Source organism: Myotis nattereri (genome assembly GCF_964212035.1).
Source record: "Myotis nattereri genome assembly, chromosome: 9".
Taxonomy (NCBI): Eukaryota; Metazoa; Chordata; class Mammalia; order Chiroptera; family Vespertilionidae; genus Myotis; species Myotis nattereri.
In genome coordinates, this window is record NC_138084.1 from 4343776 (window position 1) to 4362783 (window position 19008).

The 19008-nt window shown below is 60.4% G+C and overlaps 3 protein-coding genes across 4 annotated transcripts; 2 read left to right on the plus strand and 1 right to left on the minus strand.

Annotated features, from left to right (window-relative positions):
• The first annotated feature begins 1207 nt into the window (after positions 1–1207).
• Positions 1208–13419, plus strand: FERMT3 (FERM domain containing kindlin 3). Its single transcript, XM_081099773.1, has 15 exons — positions 1208–1319; positions 1901–2073; positions 4178–4411; positions 4629–4748; positions 4846–5014; positions 5182–5284; positions 9884–9991; positions 10153–10287; positions 10359–10408; positions 10499–10623; positions 10776–10882; positions 10979–11212; positions 11551–11675; positions 12425–12566; positions 12679–13419. The coding sequence occupies exons 2-15, from the start codon at positions 1914–1916 to the stop codon at positions 12856–12858; spliced, it is 1992 nt and encodes a 663-aa protein (XP_080955899.1). The 5' UTR covers positions 1208–1319; positions 1901–1913; the 3' UTR covers positions 12859–13419.
• A 14-nt stretch (positions 13420–13433) lies between these two features.
• Positions 13434–16257, minus strand: TRPT1 (tRNA phosphotransferase 1). 2 transcript variants are annotated; one of them, XM_081099776.1, is made up of 8 exons: positions 16211–16257; positions 15784–15864; positions 15447–15528; positions 14354–14523; positions 14091–14265; positions 13845–13901; positions 13660–13770; positions 13434–13551 (listed from the first exon to the last, which is right to left on the minus strand). In XM_081099776.1, the coding sequence occupies exons 2-8, from the start codon at positions 15853–15855 to the stop codon at positions 13460–13462; spliced, it is 759 nt and encodes a 252-aa protein (XP_080955902.1). In that variant the 5' UTR covers positions 15856–15864; positions 16211–16257; the 3' UTR covers positions 13434–13459. The 2 variants fall into 2 exon arrangements, with proteins under 2 accessions (XP_080955902.1, XP_080955903.1); XM_081099777.1 differs by lacking the exons at positions 13845–13901; positions 16211–16257 and having other exon boundaries at positions 15784–15916.
• NUDT22 (nudix hydrolase 22) lies at positions 15890–18719 on the plus strand. Its single transcript, XM_081099774.1, has 6 exons — positions 15890–16002; positions 16046–17052; positions 17388–17489; positions 17910–18007; positions 18147–18240; positions 18551–18719. Exons 1-6 carry the CDS (start codon positions 15906–15908, stop codon positions 18701–18703), a joined length of 1551 nt encoding a protein of 516 aa, XP_080955900.1. The 5' UTR covers positions 15890–15905; the 3' UTR covers positions 18704–18719.
• Positions 18720–19008: the final 289 nt, after the last annotated feature.

Genomic DNA, 19008 nt, shown 5'->3' on the forward strand with positions numbered 1-19008 from the left:
ATATTTTTTAAAATAGCTCACTGTTCTCAACTGGGCTTAAAGTAGTAGGTTTTAGTTACACTTGTCCATGGTCACAACAGACTAATTCTAAAACTCTTGGACTGAGACTGCTTCTGGGGCAGGAGTAAAACTTCCTCTTTTGCTCCAGAGTAGCTTTCTGGGCTAGGAACCGCTGAGGCCAGCAGCTGGCTGTACTTCCTGCTGCCTTGACTTTGCATAAAATGGCTTTCCCCTGGGAGTCCCCGCCGCCCCTCCCCACCTGGGTGGCAGCTCAGAAAGCCTGTCCTCAGGGAGTCTGCATCTTTGGTGCTACTGTCTCTGCAGGTTCAGTTCCCTCCAGCCCTAAGTTGGAAAGGCCAAGTTCCAGCAGCACCTCGCGGCTCTCCCAAAGCTCTCATCCCAGTGCAAGGCCGGGCGGGAAGGGTGGGGCTACAGGGACCCTGAGGTCACCTTTGGGGAGGAGCTTGACCGGAGTGAGCCTCCGGGACCTGGGGTGGGAGGGGAGCACCTGGGGCAGGGAGGCTGTGAACGATGGGCCAGTCTGCTCAGCTGTTTCCCAGAGCAGCTCTGACGGACAAGTTTGGAAATAGAGGCCCTTACTGGGGCCAGGAAAGCAAGGACGTTGTTTCCCCCAGGCCTTCTTCAGGTGCCCTTGTGGTGATAAGGGACATGGAGTCTTGGGCTGACTTGGCCCGCCAAGCCCTAAACCTGGATCCAGTCCTTTCACTTCCATGCCTCTCCTTGGCATCCGGTGGTGTTTCATGGCCCAAAGGCACCCGCCCCCTGACGGCTGCCCTCTGAAGGAAGCGCCAAAGAGAAGGGGGTGGAGAAGGAGGCACCCAGTCGGCAGGTGTGCTGGCTGAGGCCAGGACTGGCTCACACTCCAACCCCCCACCTGCAGCCCCAGCCCCTTGCAGGCAGGACAAGCTGGGGACCTTCCAACAGGGGCCTGGCCATGAGCACAAATTGATGGCTTCTCTTGAACAGAGCAACCCTCCCCGCGAGGGGACCCTTTTGTGGCATTGGGTCGACCAGCCTCACTCCTCGCTCGCTTCCTGTGCTCACTGAGCCAAGGCGGGGCCACCCTGTAGCCCTCAGCAGTGGCTGACAGTTTGCTTCCTGAACCCAGAGCCACCAGCCCGCCCTGGGGAGGGGCTGAGCCCGCCCTGCGTAAGAGGCCAGGTCTGCCCTCTGAAGGAAGCTCCAAAGAGAAAGCGGAGGGGAAGGAGGCACCCAGTCGTCTGCAGGTGTGCGGGCTGAGGCCAGGGCTGGCTCACACTCCAACGCTCCGCCTGCAGCCCCAGCCTCTTGCAGGCAAGGTAAGATGGGCCCCTCTCCTCCCCGCCCTCCTCCCCAGCCCCCGGCCCATGGCCTTCTCCAGGCCGCAGCCCGCACTTTCCTAGAGAGGCGGACTGGGTGGCCTGGGATGTTCGGATCTCACCTTCGGGCCAGGATTGGAATTATTCTCTGACCTGGGTTTACAACCATCTCCAGGGTGGCAGCTTGCCCGTGTGGGCTTGGGGTGAGTGTGAACTGGGAAAGCAGATGGAGGTTGTGCCAGCTCTGCCATTAAGCGGGGTGATCTTGAGTGAGCCCCCTCTTACTCTTTACTGGGCCTCAATCTTCCCATCTGTAAGATGGGAGTGGATTGGACAACATGGTCTCCGAGGGTCTTTGCAGCTTAACCATGGTGATGACGAGAAGGTCTGAGGTTTGCCTGGAACAACTCAGCACTCCGTGTCTCGCTGTTGCCATGGTGTACTGGCCTGCGGGTTACGCACACACACACACACACACACACACACCTGTCCAGGGCAACGTGGGGCCTCTTCAACTTGAACCCAGGCAGCCTACCAGACCCAGCGCCTTGCCCACTTTGCTTCCTCCCCACCCGCTGTAGAGCCACCGCAGCCATGGCGGGCATGAAGACGGCCACCGGGGACTACATCGACTCGTCCTGGGAGCTGCGGGTGTTTGTGGGAGAGGAGGATCCCGAGGCTGAGTCGGTCACCCTCCGGGTCACGGGGGAGTCGCACATCGGCGGGGTGCTCCTGAAGATCGTGGAGGAGATCAGTGAGTGCCCGCCCTGTGCCTACAGCACCGCGGGCGGCTCCCCTGCGTCCCGCTGCACAGCCCTCGACAGATAACGGTGTCACCGTGACTCAGGCACCAGCTTAATCATTTGGTTCCAAAAAAGACATTTCCCCCACTTCCCCTCTCCCACTGTCTTCCCTCCCTCCCTCACTCCCTCCCACTCCAGCTGGTTCTGCTAAGTCCCCGAGGAGCAGGCCTGGCCACATCCTCCATTCCTCCACTTCCAGGGGCCTCGCCTGGGCTGAGGGAGGGTCACCCTGGGGAGTCAGGGGGAGCCCGCGGGCTCCGCTCCCACACCTCCTCCCCAAGCGGAAGCCCTCATAGGCTGGTGACGGGCGCAGCCTGGGTGGGAAGGCCCTGCCCCCACAGGAAGTTGCAGCAGAGCAGTCTGTGGTCTCAGCCATTGAAAGGAGCAGGGCAGTGACATCCATCACCTTTCCCTGCTGGGGTGCGCACTGCCCTTCCTGAAGGGCAGTAGGCACACCCCGATAGCCAGGGCTGGACGGCAGGCCTGTGATCGCCCAGCCGGGGGCCATGTGGCCTGCGGGCGGGGTTCGTGGGCCTCCTCAGACCCAGCCAACCGACCACGTGCCTCCTGGGAGGGAGGTCAGCGGGACAGGCCAGGGCCCCAGGACAGCTCGGCCAAAAGGCTGAGGTGTGAGGGCGCTTCCCAAAGTCAGGGCCCAAGGAGGCTGTGGAAGTAAAAGTTGGGAACAGGGGGTCCCTCAGGAGCCGGCAGCAGGCAGGGTGGGGGGAGCCAGGGCTGAGCAGTGAAGACTTGATTGGCCTCCGGGCACAGCACATGGCAAAGCCAGAGGCCTACACAGGGAGACAGACAGACGGAAGCCACTCCTCCACCCACTGCAGGGCTCTCTGAGGCAGTCCTTCAGCTCTGAGTCCTTGAAATGGGGACATTGTGCTCACCCTCCTGTCCCTGCTCATCCCCTAGGGCAGTGGTCGGCAAACAGCCACGTGCAGCTCTTTGGCCCCTTGAGTGTGGCTCTTCCACAAAATACCACGTGCAGGCGTGCACGTACAGTGTGATTGAAACTTCGTGGCCATGCGCAGAAGTCGGTTTTCGGGCTGGGCAAGTCTATTTTGAAAAAGTGGCGTTAGAAGAAGTGGGGGGTGTCGGTCGGTCCGTCGGTCGGTTGGTCGACGGGAGACGCAGCGCAAGGGAGGTACATTGTTTTGAGGTACGTTCGCTGAGGTCGACCCCTTCCAACTCTCCCATCCACACTCGTCTATCTGAAACAAGTATACGAGACGAGTGTGGATGGGAGAGTTGGAAGGGGTCGACCGCAGCGAACGTACCTCAATCAGATGGAGGACATTTTTAGCAAAGGCCAGCTTAGGAGGACCCTAATTAAGTTAATAACAATGTACCTACCTATACAGTTTAAAAAATTTGGCTCTCAAAAGAAATTTCAGTCGTTGTTCTGTTGATATTTGGCTCTGTTGACTAATGAGTTTGCCGACCACTGGCCCTAGGGCCTCAGACACTCCTCGGCTCCACTGAGCGGGGCCGCGCCAGCCCCTGGCCTCCTGGAGCGTGGCGGCTGCTGAGTGCGGGGCAGCACGGGAGCCAGCGTGGGGCCTGGGCCAGGAGAGGTTGCCCGCCGCCTGGCAGGGGGCTCACAGGAGAAGCCCCCTCCTGAGTCCGGAGAGGGGCCCCAGCAGGGAGGAGGGAGGCCAGCCGAGGTCAGGCAGGAGCGCTCTGACCTGGGCACCTAGGCCGGGGGGCCGGGATGGGGGGGACTCCTGGAGCGCTACAGGCCGTCATACGGCCGCCGGACTCTCCTGGAGGCGGAGGCACCACACAAGGGACTGTCGGGCAAGGGCTGACGTTTGGCAGGTCCCTCGGGTGGGGGTGGGCAGAGGCAGGGGGCCAGCCTCCTGTGGTGGTCGGCACTGAGGACGGACAGGAGGGCGGGCTGTGGAGGTGGGACTGACAGCCTGGCCCTGCCCTGGGCCTGGGCAGGGGAGGGCACATCGCCTCAGGCCTCTGAATCCCAGGCTGTGCCCAGCGCTGGGGGAGGCCTTCCAGGCTGACATTCACCCGCCCCTGCTTCCCGGGCCGCAGATCGCAAGCAGGACTGGTCGGACCACGCCATCTGGTGGGAGCAGAAGAAGCAGTGGCTGCTGCAGACCCACTGGACGCTGGATAAGTACGGCATCCTGGCCGACGCCCGCCTCTTCTTCGGGCCCCAGCACCGGCCCATCCTCCTGCGGCTGCCCAATCGCCGAGCTCTGCGCCTCCGAGCCAGCTTCTCCCAGCCCCTCTTCCAGGCTGTGGCCGCCATCTGCCGCCTCCTCAGTGAGTCTCCCCCACCCCCTGCCCTGTCCCCCTGCAAGGGTCCTGCAGGGGGGCTGGTCCCCTCCCTTTACAGGCCCAGCTACTGTCATGTTGTCCTTGCCACCCTGGTCCCCATCCTGCCTGCAGGGCTGGCCTGCCCCAAAGTGCCCATGTGGGGAGGGGGCAGGAGGCCATGGGGGGGGGGGCGCGGTCCCCGCTGAGGCCCCAGCTCCCGCAGGCATCCGGCACCCTGAAGAGCTGTCCCTGCTCCGGGCTCCTGAGAGGAAGGAGAAGAAGAAGAAGGAGAAGGAGCCGGAGGAGGAGGTCTATGACTTGACCAAGGTCGTCCTGGCTGGGGGTGAGCACCGACTGGGGGGGCCAGGGGCGGGCCCACGAGGCCCAGGACGGGAGGGGGGCGGGGGGGCCAGCCTGGTTGACCCCCACCTGCCCTCCAGGCATGGCACCTGCGTTGTTCCGGGGGATGCCAGCCCACTTCTCCGACAGCGCCCAGACGGAGGCCTGCTACCACATGCTGAGCCGGCCTCAGCCGCCGCCCGACCCCCTCCTGCTGCAGCGCCTGCCTCGGCCCAGCTCCCTGCTGGACAAGACCCAGCTGCACAGCAGGTGCCCCGCTCCCCGGGCTCCCACCCTCTGTGTCCTGCTCACCCCAGATCCATGCCTCCTGTTCCCAGGCCTTCCCTATATGTGTGTGCTCGCCCCCAAGCCCCTGCCCAGCCCCCACCCGCCCCAGCGCTGTCCCGGCTCAGCCCTGACCCCTGCCTCGCCGCCAGGTGGCTGGACTCATCGCGGTGCCTCATGCAGCAGGGCATCAAGGCCGGGGACACGCTCTGGCTGCGCTTCAAGTACTACAGCTTCTTCGACCTGGATCCCAAGGTGGGCCGGGCCGGGGGAGCGGGGCTGGGTCAGTGAGACCTGGGACCTAGGGTCAGGGGTCTCAGAGACTTGTCAGCGTCTGTCTCTCTGTCCATTTGTCCATCCACACCCGTTCATGAACTCTGGGCCTGGGCGGACGCGAGGGCATCGGGGAGATAATGACCCCACATCCGTGTAGACCAGTGATGGCGAGCCTTTTGAGCTCGGCGTGTCAGCATTTTGAAAAACCCTAACTTAAGTCTGGTGCCGGGTCACATACAGAAATTTTTTGATATTTGCAACCATAGTAAAACAAAGACTTATATTTTTGATATTTATTTTATATATTTAAATGCCATTTAACAAAGAAAAATCAACCAAAGAAATGAGTTCGCATGTCATAGGTTCTCCATCACTGGTGTAGACAGTGGTGTGTGCACCTGGGAAGCCTGCTCGGGCTCCGGGAAGGCCTCCTGGAGGAGGCAGTGAGGCGACCGTGCCAGTGCGCCTGTCTCCTCCTGGCTCCTGCCCTCCTGTCGCCACTGGCCACCCCCAGGCGCCATGCGTCCCTCTGCAAGGCTCACAGGCACTCCCTCCGCCCACTTCTCTGCCCCCTTCACTGAAGAACTTCTAACCAGGGCCGCTGTCTGCAGAGCCTTGGGGTTGCGTGTCCCTTCTCCCCGGAATCCTGTCTCCTGGTTCCCCGCCTTTCCTGGGTGCTCGCTGGTCCCCTTCTCCTCGTCCAAATCTGTCCTGGTGTCTCTCCTCGTACCCTCCGCCCGGGAGAGCACCTGCTGAGGCGACCTGCCTCGTCCGTCTGTCTGTCTGTCTGTGCGCTGCTCACTTCCTGCCCACGTGTTTCTCAGCCACTCGTGACCCCCAAGCGCGTGTCTCCCGCTGCCCTGCCAGCTCCTCAGCCATCCTTCCCTCCTCCGTGGCCGCTGGGAGTTGGTGAGCCCCCGGCTCCATCCCTGCCTCCTCCTCTCACCCCTTCTCCCAGGAATCCCCAGTCTTACGGATTTAAGTGTCGTCTGCGTGCTCTTTATAGCCACCCCACTTCTCTCCCCCGAGCTCTAGACTCGCGTGTCCAAGTGGCCACCTCTGCTCAGGTACCTGCATAGGCCCCTCCGGCCCTGCGGGCAGCGGGACTCTGGGTCCCCCCCTCCCACCGTCCCTCAGGTGTCCTGCTGATCCTCCCTCGAACTGAAGCCCAAGCCCCCCGCTCTTCTCTTGTCTCTTTGTCCGGCCATCACTCTCTCCGGGCCTCCCAGGGCCTCCCACCTCCACACAGCTCAGGAATGAACTTGCCAACACAGGTTAGGTCACCTCGCGCCTGGGACCGGCCAAAGGCTGCTGTGGCTGCCTCTGGTCCCAGCTGCCATTCCCCGAGGCCCCGCCGGATCTGGCCCTGCCCACTGTGACCTCAATGTCCCTCTCCCACCCTCGCCCCCCACCCAGTTCCTTCCATCCTCACCACCTCCTCTCTCCCAGCCCCTTCCGCCCCTGGGGACTTGCTTATCTCCTTCTCTTGCCTCTCCTGCCCTCTTGGATTGAGTAATTTTCATATTCCATTTTATCTCTATTATAGTAGCTTATTAGCTATGCTTTTTTTTTTCAGCCATTGTTTTAGGGGTTATCACACAGATACTATTTTTTTAAATATTTTTATTGATTTCAGAGAGGAAGGGAAAGGGAGAGAGAGGTAGGAACATCAATGATGAGAGAATCATTGATCAGCTGCCTCCTGCATGCCCCACGCTGGGGATCGAGCCTACAACCCAGGCCTGTGCCCTTGACCAGAATCGAACCCGGGACCCTTCAGTCCGAAGGCCAAGGCTCTGTCCACTGAGCCATCCCGGCTGGGACCAGCACACATATACTATTGCCATCTAGAAATATTACTGCTTCACACGGAGTCTGAGAACCTCACACCAGGGTACTTCCCTTTCCCTCCTGGTATCGCCTTTCACTTCTCCACATGCCAAAGCCCACACTACATGGTCAGACTTGTTGCCGCGGTGATGACGAGGCTGCACTGAGAAATAACTCCTGCCTATCATGTAATTTGTCCATTTGAAGTGTACAGGCCACTGGCTTTCAGTCTATTCGCAGAGTTGTGCGACCATCACAATCCATGTTCGAACATCTCATCGCCTGACGCTCTGTCCAGTGAGCCAAAACAGCCAGGGCAGCCCTCTCAATATTCATACAATTCGTTTGGGGAGGAAGTGAAGATGTTTGGGAGCAGTTTGATCCTTCCAGGCTTGACTATTAATGACAGGACCAGGGCAGCCTTTAATCCAGGGCTAACTTCCCCACAAAGGGAACGGCTTCCGAGCATCTGACGCGCCATGGATGACGCGAGTCCTCCGCCTGGCTGTTAGGAATGTGGATGTGCCGCCCCAGCCGCGGGTCATGGCCTTACACACACACTCTCATCAGTTCTCAGCTCAGGACTCCAGAGGAGCCCCTGCTGACCCCCAGGCTCTCTCAGTGCAGGCACTGTCCCCTCTCCAGTCCTCTGTCCTGTGACTCTGGCTGCCCCGGACTCCCTGGCTCTCAGCTACGTCTCCTCGCTCAGGGGTGATGCTGAGCTGCGTGTGGGGCCTCCTCCCCGTGCCGCAGCCTAGAAACTCCCCAGGACGTCGGGTGGGGCGATCGGGGGAGTCACCTTTCCCCCTTTTCAGGGATCGCTGCTCCATGTGGTCTGTTGCCTAATATCTAAAATCCATTTGGTCTTCGTTGTTCTTTTTGTGTATCTTTTTAATTAAATTTTTGTTAAAGTAATATAGGATGGCTTAAATAGTCCTGGTAGGTTTGTAAAACAGCAACAGCTTTAGCTGGTTTGGCTCAGTGGCTAGAGCGTCAGCCTGCAGACTGAAGGGGTCTCCAGTTTGATTCTGGTCAAGGACACAGGCCTAGGTTGTGGGCTTGATCCCCAGTAGGGGGCGTGCAGGAGGCAGCCATTCAATGACTCCATCTCATCATTGATGTTTCTGTCTCCCTCTCCCTTCCTCTCTGAAACCAATAAAAAAAATATATTAAAAAAAAAAAGAACACGAATGCTATGACATTTCATATGTCTTTTGGTGAAATAAGTACACATTTCTTTTCTTTAAGAAATGGGGAAGTTAACTTTTTTTTTTAAGTTATATATTGATTGATTTTAGAGAAAGAGAGGGAATTGTTATTCCAGTTATTGATGCATTCATTGGTTGCCTCTTGTATGAGCCCTGACTGGGGATTGAACCTGCAACCTTGGTGTATGGGGACGATGCTATAACCAACTGAGCTACCCGGCCAGGGCCAGGTACACATTTCTGTAGGGCGCATACCCAGAGCGGAATTGCTGGGTCTCAGGGCAGACACTGTGGTAGGTAAACAGCTTTCCAAAGTGGTTGTACCAACTGACACCCCGCAGCGGGGTGGTTCCACAGCCTCACCAGCCATGGCATTTCCCGTCTTCTCCACTGTGGCCATTCTGGTAGGTGCGTAAAGGTCCCTCATCTTGGTTCTTATTTATATGTTTTTAAAACAGCTTTACTGAGATATGATTCTCTAGGCGCTGTCTGGGTGCCATAAAAGGCACCCATTGTAAGCATTCAGTTTGGTTATTTTTAGTAACTGTCACCACAGTCCAATTTTAGAACATTTCCGTCACCCACAAGGTTCTCTAGTGCCCACTTGTAGCCATTCCTCCTCCCACACCTGATCCCAAACAACCAGGGACCTGCTTTTGATGTGGCTTTCATTTACATTTCCCTGAGGACTAATCAAGCTGAGCCTTTTTTCATTTGGCCCTTAGCCACTTGGAAATCCTCTTCTGTGAAGTTTCTGTTCAAGTTTTCCCCCCAATTTTTATGTTGACTTCCCTGTCTTTTTCATACTGCTTTGTAGTTCTGTACGTATTTGGTATATGAGCACCTTGTCAGATCAATATGAATATATTTTTCCACTCTGAGCCTTGCCTTTTCATTCTCCTAATGGTTAATTTTATATATGTGCTGCCAAAGCGAGCACATTAATGGCTTATTTTGGTAAAGTTCCTAATTTTAATATACTTTGATTTATATTTCTTGTACAATTAACATCTTTTTTTAATGTTTTTATTTATTTTTTAGAGAGAGGGGCAGGGAGAGGGAGAGAGAAAGAAACATCAATGAGAAACATTGATCGACTGCCTCTTGCACGCCTCCCAATGGAGGCGCGACTGAGCCAACCCTTGGCAGCTCTTTTCTTTTTTCTTTTCTTTTCTTTTCTTTTCTTTTCTTTTCTTTTCTTTTCTTTTTTCTTTTCTTTTCTTTTTTCTTTTCTTTTCTGGCAGCTATTTTGTTTATAGCTCTTATCACACTCTTGGGTCACTTTACCTATTTATTGATTGGTTTACTCGGTCCCCCTTCTGCCCTCAGCAAAAGTTCTGAGGGGGAAAGGTGCCAGTGACCTGGGCCGATGGGGCAGGCAGGCTGTGAGGCTGGGTTGGGATCGTCTGCCCATGTGGGGCCGCTCAGCGAGCTGCCACAGCACCGAGGGCAGGGCTGAGGGCTGAGGCTCCAGGGGCTGGGCCCAGGGTGCTCAGGGCACTTGACACCTGACCAATCCCCCCCCCCCCCATGGCTGCAGACAGACCCGGTGCGGCTGACCCAGCTGTACGAGCAGGCGCGGTGGGACCTGCTGCTGGAGGAGATTGACTGCACGGAGGAGGAGATGATGGTGTTCGCAGCCCTGCAGGTGCCAGGCGGCCGGGGCCCGGGGTGGCAGGGGTGCAGGCCAGGCCCGGGGCAGAAAGGGTCCTCCAGGTGGGGGCCCCATCTCCAGGGAAGCCCTGCTCAGGGCCGGGCTGGGCGGATGGGCTGCCCATTGAGCCCGCCCTGGCCATGCGCCCCACCCAGTACCACATCAACAAGCTGTCGCAGAGCGGGGAGGTGAGTGAGCCCGCGGGCGCGGACCCGGGGCTGGACGACCTCGACGCAGCCCTGAGCAACCTGGAGGTGAAGCTGGAGGGCTCGGCGCGCACGGATGTGCTGGTGAGAGGGGCTCGGTCAGGGCGGGTCAGGGTCAGGCCGGAGCCAGGCCCGCTGACTCCTCTCCTCCCCAGGACAGCCTCACCGCCATCCCGGAGCTGAAGGACCATCTCCGCATCTTGCGGTGAGTGGGGGGCAGAGTTGGCAGCCCCGCGGGGGGCGGGGGCAGCGTGGAGAGAGGAGGAAGGTGGCCTCTGACCCCGCCTCCCCCCAGGCCCCGGAAGCTGACCCTGAAAGGGTACCGCCAGCACTGGGTGGTGTTCAAGGAGACCACGCTGTCCTACTACAAGAGCCAGGACGAAGCCCCGGGGGACCCCATTCAGCAGCTCAACCTCAAGGGCGAGTGAGGGGCTGGCCGGGGGTGCACCCCGTTCCTCCGAGTGCCAGGGAGGACGCCCTGTGCACAGGCCGCTGTGCCGCTGGCACTGGCCCCGGGGCCTCTCCGGCAGGGTCCCCTCTCCGGCCTTCTAACCCGGCCCTTCTCCCTCCAGGCTGTGAGGTGGTCCCGGATGTCAACGTCTCCGGCCAGAAATTCTGCATCAAACTCCTGGTGCCCTCGCCTGAGGGCATGAGTGAGCTCTACCTGCGGTGCCAGGATGTGAGGCCGCAGGGCCCGGGCCGGGCGGAGGCGGGAGGGGGCAGCGGGCTGACCCAGAGCCCGGCCAGGCCCTGACCTGCCCCCCCCCACCCCCAGGAGCAGCAGTACGCCCGCTGGATGGCTGGCTGCCGCCTGGCCTCCAAGGGCCGCACCATGGCGGACAGCAGCTACGCCAGCGAGGTGCAGGGCATCCTGGCCTTCCTCAGCCTGCAGCGGGCGGGCACCGGGGGCCCGGGCAGCCAGCCCCAGGGCCCGGACGCCTCCGCGGAGGGCCTCAACCCATACGGCCTGGTCGCCCCCCGCTTCCAGCGCAAGTTCAAGGCCAAACAGGTGCCAGAGGGCGTGGGCAGTGGGAATGGCCACAGCATTTACCTGGCCACCTCGGGCCCCGGGACCTCCACCGAGCTTTCCCCTGCAAAGCCATGTGCTCACTCATTCCTCTCCCCCCGCGTCCCTGAGACACTGCGCTGGTCCCCTCCCAGAGGAGAGGGGGGCACGGTCCAGCTGCCCACGTCCACCTCCGGGCCTGGCTCAGCTCATAGGTGATGAGCGGTGAGAGGGTGCACTCTGGGGCGCACTGTGGGCACTGCCCCTGCCCTAGCTCAGCTGGTGGGGGCAGCCAGGGGCCGCGGGGACGTTGGATGCCCCTCACCAGTGTGGCCCCACAGCTCACCCCCCGGATCCTGGAAGCCCACCAGAACGTGGCCCAGCTCCCGCTGTCCGAGGCCCAGCTGCGCTTCATCCAGGCCTGGCAGTCCCTGCCTGACTTCGGTATCTCCTACTTCATAGTCAAGTAAGAGCCCCAGCCGGTCCTCTCCACCCTCACCCTGAACCTCCCTTCCTGGTCTCTGTGGGCAGAGCTGACTGAGGGCACCCCCTGTGCCCCACCCATCCTGCACCCCCACAGCAAACACAGAGAGAGAGCAGGCCAGGAGAACAGGAGACCAGCTCCGTCCGGCTCTGCCGCGGACCCTTCCCTCTCCCGACTGCTGGGAGCTGGTCTGTGGGACGGGGCCAGCGTGGCTGCCGGGACAGGGAGTGCCCCTGCCCATTTCCAAGCCTGCGAAGATATGATCGAGGCAACAGATGATACAAAAAAGTTACTCATGCAAATAAATATTTTTTCTTGATTTCAGAGAGGAAGGGAGGAGAGGGAGAGAAAATTTTCTCAATGATGAGAGAAAACCATTGATCGGCTGCCTCCTGAACGCCTCCTACTGGGTACATGCCCTGACTGGGAATCGAACTGTGACTTCCTGGTTCATAGTTAGAAGCTCAACCACTGAGCCACGCCAGCCGGGCAAAAAAAGTTATTTAAAGGCATAGAGTATTTGCTGACGCTGCTAAACGTTATTATAATTATTGCATTGGTTAACTCCCACTTTCCAGATGAGGAACTTGAGGTCAGAGAACCTAAATGACTTCCTTGCACAACCCACTCCTGAGCACCGCACCAGGCTGTCTGGGCAGGCGCGCGGGGGGGGGGGGGGGGGGGGCGGGGGGGGGGAGGCCCTTGCTCACATCTGTCCTCCTGGGGACCAGGTTCAAGGGCAGCAGGAAAGATGAGATCCTGGGCATTGCCAACAACCGACTGATCCGCATCGACCTGGCCGTGGGCGACGTGGTCAAGACCTGGCGCTTCAGCAACATGCGCCAGTGGAATGTCAACTGGGACATCCGGCAGGTGGGCCCGCGTGAGGGTGGGGGGCGGGGAGGGGCCGGGCCAGACCCAGCGGGGCAGGGCCTGGGTGCTCCCTATCCCACCCCACCAGCCCCTCTGACTGCCCGCCCTGCAGGTGGCCATCGAGTTTGACGAACACATCAACGTGGCTTTCAGCTGCGTGTCTGCCAGCTGCCGCATTGTGCACGAGTACATAGGGGGCTACATTTTCCTGTCAACTCGGGAGCGGGCCCGAGGGGAGGAGCTGGACGAGGACCTCTTCCTGCAGCTCACAGGCGGCCACGAGGCCTTCTGAGGCCCGTCTTACTGCCCTCTGCCACTCACCACCGCCATGGCCACTGCTAAGCCCACACTCGCTGGGACTCACTGCCCACACCCTCTCCACGCACCGAGCTGGGCACATCCGCACGGTCACTGGCTTTGTGCAGACCAGGGACCCGGCTGGGCCAGACTCTGCATCCCCCCGGCTGGGGAGGCCGGTCCTGAGCTCTGCAGCACCACCCTTCCCTCGTCTGAGTGGCCGGGAGCAGCACCCCTGGCCTGGTTGTAGCCCCTGAGCCCACAGGAAGGCTAGCTGCAGCCACAGGATAATAACTGATGGTTTCAAACTGGAGGGTTTTTGTTTTTTTTAAAAATCTTTCTTGCCAAAACCGGTTTGGCTCAGTGGATGGAGCATCGGCCTGCGGACTGAAAGGTCCCAGGTTCGGTTCCGGTCAGAGGCATGTACCTGGGTTGCGGGCATATCCCCAGTAGGAGATGTGCAGGAGGCAGCTGATCGATGTTTCTCTCTCATCGATGTTTCTAACTCTCTATCTCTCTCCCTTCCTCTCTGTAAAAAATCAATAAAATATATTTTAAAAAAAAATCTTTCTACATTTCCTTTATTAATAAATATTTTATTGTTGGCTCATCCTTCTTCCTCTGGAGCTGTGCTGGGGGCCACTCTGACACTCTGTTTCTTCATCACCAGCCAAGGAGAGGGGTTTTCCTGAGATCGAGAGGACTTGGTTAGAGAAAGGGAGACCTAAGTCAGCCTGGGGTTGGCAGAGGACACAGGCTTCAGACCCAAAGAACAGGGTGGCGTGGAGGTTCTCACGGGTAGGCCGTAGCTGCAGGGCCTCCTTGAAGTACTTGGGAAGCAGGAAGCCATCAGCGTTTCCGGGAGTCAGGATCACCCCGTTCGCAGAGCGGAAGAAGGAAATTCCATCTGCAGACAGAGCCAGAGCTGTGACTCAGGCCCTCTCTGAAGGCCTAGGGCAGCCCTGCTACATCCGCACTCACCTGCCAGGGCCAGGGGCCCATTGATGAGCACGGCCACTTGGCAGTTTGGCCGCATGCCTGTAGGGACAACCGGAGCTGGGGCCTGGGGCATCTGGGGTTGCAGTTATCACACACGGGCAGGCTGGGGTCCTGGACTCAGTGAGGAAAAGGGGGTACTGCTGCATACAGGGTATGGGGTGGCTTTGGACCTCTGGAGGGACCTGGGAGGAGAGAGTGGGTGGGAGAGCTGGGGGCGGGGACACTGACCACTGATGACACCAGGGTCCCCAGGCAGTCCTGTGGCCAAGTGGATGTGAGTCCTTCCGCGGCAGGACAGGCCCTTGAGCCGGATGGAGGGCCAGTGCTGCCAGAATGTGCCATGGACCAGCATCGGGGGCAGGTCCCGCGGGGTCTCCAGGGGCATCAGCTCCAACTCAGGGACCTGGCACGGGCGGGGGGATGGCCAGCAGTGAGACCCCCTCACAGGCAGGGGTCCCACCTGCCTCTCCCACGTGTCCCGTTAGCCCCACCTGCAGGGAGTGACCCTGATTGGCCCGGATGAGAGGGCCGGTGCTGGGGTCCCCTGGCTGCAGGGCGAACCGCTGCTTCCCATTGGTGTCCACCACACGCTGCACATCTTCCGCTGAGAAGCTGCGGAACTGGGGCAGCTGCAGGAGGGCGCCCAGGGGCACAAAGCCGCCTGCGGGCAGACGGGGAGCTCAGGAGTTGAACTTGCTTGGGCCTGAGCCAGAGCTCACAGGGGAGACACAACCAGAGCAGAGCCTGGGCTTGGGGATCACAAGGGTTCAAGGGAATAGCATCTGCCTCATAGAGGGTCACAAAGATAAAGTGACCCTGTCCTGGCTGGTGTGGCTCAGTGGATAGAGCGCCGGCCTGCGGACTGAAGGGTCCTGGGTTCAATTCCAGTCAAGGCACATGCTTGGGTTGCGGGCTCGATTCCCAGTGCGGGATGTGCAGGAGGCAGCCGATCCATGATTCTCTCTCATCATTGATGTTTCTATCTCTCTCTCCCTCTCCCTTCCTCTCTGAAATCAATAAAAATATTTTTTTAAAAAAAGATAAAGTGGCCAAAACCGGTTTGGCTCAGTGGATAGAGCGTCAGCCTGCGGACTGAAAGGTCCCAGGTTCGATTCCGGTCAAGGGCATGTACCTGGGTTGCGGGCATATCCCCAGTAGGAGATGTGCAGGAGGCAGCTGATCGATGTTTCTCTCTCATCGATGTTTCTAACTCTCTATCTCTCTCCCTTCCTCTCTGTAAAAAATCAATAAAATATATATAAAAAAAAAAAGATAAAGTGACTCCTTTAGCACAGTACTTGACTCAAAGTGGTACTCAATAAGCCTCACTTGCCCCGCCATCCCCCCACCCTGTGCCCACCTTTGGGATGTTTTTGGGTCGCAGGCCTGGCCGAAAGAGGCTCCTCCCCCAGTTGGCCCCAGAAATGATCTTGGGCTCTGGGTCTTCCCGGTAAATGGAGGGGTGCGGCCTGTGTGCCCTATGGGGCTGTGGAGAGAGCCCTGGGGGAGAGCAGTCGCAGGCAGGCTGGCCCTGTTCCCTGCGCTGGAGCCCTCTCTACCGCAGCCTCCCAGACCCTCACTTACCGGCCCCCAGGGGCAGCCCCAGCTTCAGGGCCCCGTGGCGCAGGGCATAGGACAGAGCCTTGGACAGCTGCACGTCGCGGTCCTGTAAGAGTTCAGAGGTGGCTCCTGGTCCCCGCGGCGAGCCCGTCCTGCTGCCCACCCGGAACTCTGAGTGCCCTGCCCCAGGGGGAGCCCAGAGGGAGAGGAGTCCCCATGCTCTCCAGAGAACAGTATGACACCACCACCACCACCCCACCCGACCCCCAGACCCCCCACCGGCATTTCCCAGGGCGCCAGGGCTCGGGTCCCTTACCGCCCCTTCCACCGGGCATGGGGAGTGAGGGTGGCAGGGGCGCACCTGTTCCCGGGGTCTGCGAGCCCTTCCGCCTCTGGGCCCTGCTGCTTCCAGCTTCCTCTCCCCAGAGTTCATGGCCCCAACCTGGGGGCGCAGTGGCAAGTGGGGACTGTTAAGGACCTCGCATGACTCCAACGCGCCCGGAAAGCCACAGCCTCGGGACGGGAGCGCTGGGACCGGGGCATATTCAGCGCATTGATTCGCGTTCCACCCCAACCCCTGGTGCAGACGGGACACCGAGGCCCAACAGGCAAGACCCGCCCAGGTCACGCTGTCAGCCACGGGGCCCGGGTGAGCCGAGCCCCGCGCTCCGGGCTCGCGGGTCAGGCTCGGGCCCGGGGAGGCGGGGCCGGCGTCCCGGATCCCGGATCCCGGATCCCGGATCGCGGGGCCGAAGATGCGGGAGAGCCGGACGGACGAGCGAACTCACCGACTCCCCAGGCGGAGCGGCGGCACCGCGGGCTCCGAGCCCCGACGCTGGCCAATGAGAAGCCAGGGCAGGAGGGGCGGGCACTTCCGCTCGGGGAAAGGGGCGGGGACTGCGGGCCGAAGCGGCGGTGGGTACCCGCCGGAGGCTGGAGCGTCTGCACCCTGGGAGGGGTCCCTGACCCCTGGGTTTGGGACACGTGGACATTAGGGGGGACTGGACTCTGGGCCTCGGGTGGTGGGGGTGCCCGGGAGTCCCTGGGACGTCTGGCAGCTGGAGTCTCGGGCGCCTGCTGGATGATAAGACACTTTACTGCCCAGGGGGGCGCAAACTGTGGCCTTACCCGGAGCTGCCCTGTCCAGACCATGGACCCCGAGGTGTCTCTGCTGCTGCAGTGCCCCCCGGGCGGGCTGCCCGAGGATCAAGTTCGGGCTGAGCTGAGCCCGGCCTACGACCGTCGCCCATTGCCAGGAGGGGACAGAGCCATCGCCGCTGCCTGGGAGAGCCGGCGCCAGGCCCAGCCCTGGCTGTTTGATGCTCCCAAGTTCCGCCTGCACTCGGCGTCCCTGGCGCCCGCTGGCTCGCAGGGGCCACAGCTGCTCCTGCACCTGGGCCTGACTTCCTACCGAGACTTCCTGGGCACCAACTGGGCCAGCTCAGCTGCCTGGCTGCGGCAGCAGGGGGCTGCCGACTGGGGTAACAAGCAAGCCTACCTGGCAGACCCCCTGGGGGTGGGTGCCGCCCTGGCCACCGCCGATGACTTTCTCGTCTTCCTGCGCCGCTCTCAGCGGGTGGCCGAAGCCCCTGGGCTGGTGGACGTGCCTGGTGGGCACCCTGAGCCTCAGGTGAGATGCCAGGCTGGGTGCAAAGGCACCAAGACCCAGACAGCTCAGCGTTGTTTCCTCATCCCTCAGAGGAGGAGTTGGCCTGGTACTTGTGAAGGTCTCTGCTCAAGGCCACCCTTCAGCCTCCTCACGGACCCTTCCCCAGATCTGTGAGGAGCGAGGGGATGGGGGCTAGGACCCAGCAGGACTCTGGTTGCCCACCTGGAAAAGGAGGGCCTGGGTCAGGGGCCACCAGCACTCTTACACCGTACACAGACAGGCCCTCAGGGCCGGGAGTATCGGGGGAGGCAGGGCTGGAAGACGTGGGGGCAGGAGCTGAGCCTCACCTCTCCCAGGCCCTGTGCCCTGGTGACAAGGTCCCCCTGCACAAGGACCTCCCGGGGGAGCTGGTGGTGCGTGAGCTCTTCTCCAGTGTCCTCCAGGAGATAAGTGATGAGGTGAGTGAGGGTGGCCAGGATGGGGTGGGGGGCTGGGAGGGAGGTGGTAGAACATGCCAGAATCAACCTGGATCTGGGCTGGTGGGAGGGTCTGCAGGCATGAGACGTTGAGGGAGGAACTTGGCCCTGCAGTTGGGCGCGCTGGCGTGGAATCCGAGCCCTCATTTCTGTGCCCCTCAAGTTCTTTCTCTTTACCCTGGGAACACGTAAAGGTCTTGGCTACGCCACCCAGGTTTGCTGAAAAGAGAAGCAACTGGAAGCTGATTGATCGGTTTTCCTTGGGGACTCTGGGCAAATTATTTATTCTCTGGTCTGGTTTTCCCATCTGTAAAATGCTACACAAGGGTAATGCATGCGTGTCTCCACGGAGAGGGGCAGGGCTCTGGGCAGCAAGCACTGACAGGTGGGACCTGGCCCCAGGTGAACCTGCCACTGCTCACCCTGAGCCAACCGCTGTTACTGGGCATCGCACGCAATGAGACCAGTGCGGGCCGTGCCAGTGCCGAGTTCTACGTCCAGTGAGTGAGCTCTGGGGGATAGGGTCCCGGGTCCTGGGGTAGGTGGTGTGGGTTGAGGGGCATGGCTGAGGCAGCTGGGGCTCCACAGGGACCCTCCTGGGACTGGGCACCCAGCAGGCCATCCCCATGTCTTACCCAGGTGCAGCCTGACTTCTGAGCAGGTGAGGAAGCACTACATGAGTGGGGGACCGGAGGCCCACGAGTCCACGGGCATTATCTTTGTGGAGACACAGGTGCGAGGTGGCAACGTCTGGCTTGGCCTAGGAGCTGGGGTTGGGACTTGCAGAGGCCTGGTGATGCATGTCTGTGGGAGTCGGGGGGAGGTCAGACGGGGCTCCCCAATCTCTCAGAGCTTTTCTCCAGAGCCACAGGCCTCACTGGGGATGCCCGAAGCCCGCGGGAGGGGGCCAGGGACCTGTTCAGCCTCTTTACATGTCTCAATGGGGGCTGTACGGTGCAGAGGGCTCTGAGGCTCAGGGGTTCTGGGCACAGCCCCTGCAAGAGCCCTGACAGCTAGACGTCTGCATCTCTGCCTCCCCACAGAGGGTGCGGAGGCTGCAGGAGACTGAAATGTGGGCCGAGCTCTGCCCCTCCGCCAAAGGCGCCATCTTCCTCTACAACCGCGGCCAGGGACGCCCCACTGAGTCGCCCTCGGGTCCGCAGCCCTACCACCACAGCCAGCTCCAAGGACAATAAAGGACTTTATTCTTGGATTCCGTTGACATATGCTGTTTCCACGAGGCGGAGAGGGGCCGCTGGGGGAGCCTGGGTGGGTGAGAGACAGGACAAGTGACGTGGGAAAAAGAAAGCCCAGCCTCAGGTCTGCCCTCTGCCAGCTGGGCTGAGGGCCCAGGGTCCGGGTCGACTATGGGATGGAAACCGCTCTGTGAAAAGTGTTTCCCTGCAAAGCGGCGTGACAGCCATGCTCGTGCGACGACAGCTGGGCCAAGAGCCTCCCTAAATGTCACCTCGGTGCCGCCCGCTTCCGGGTCGATGCCCGC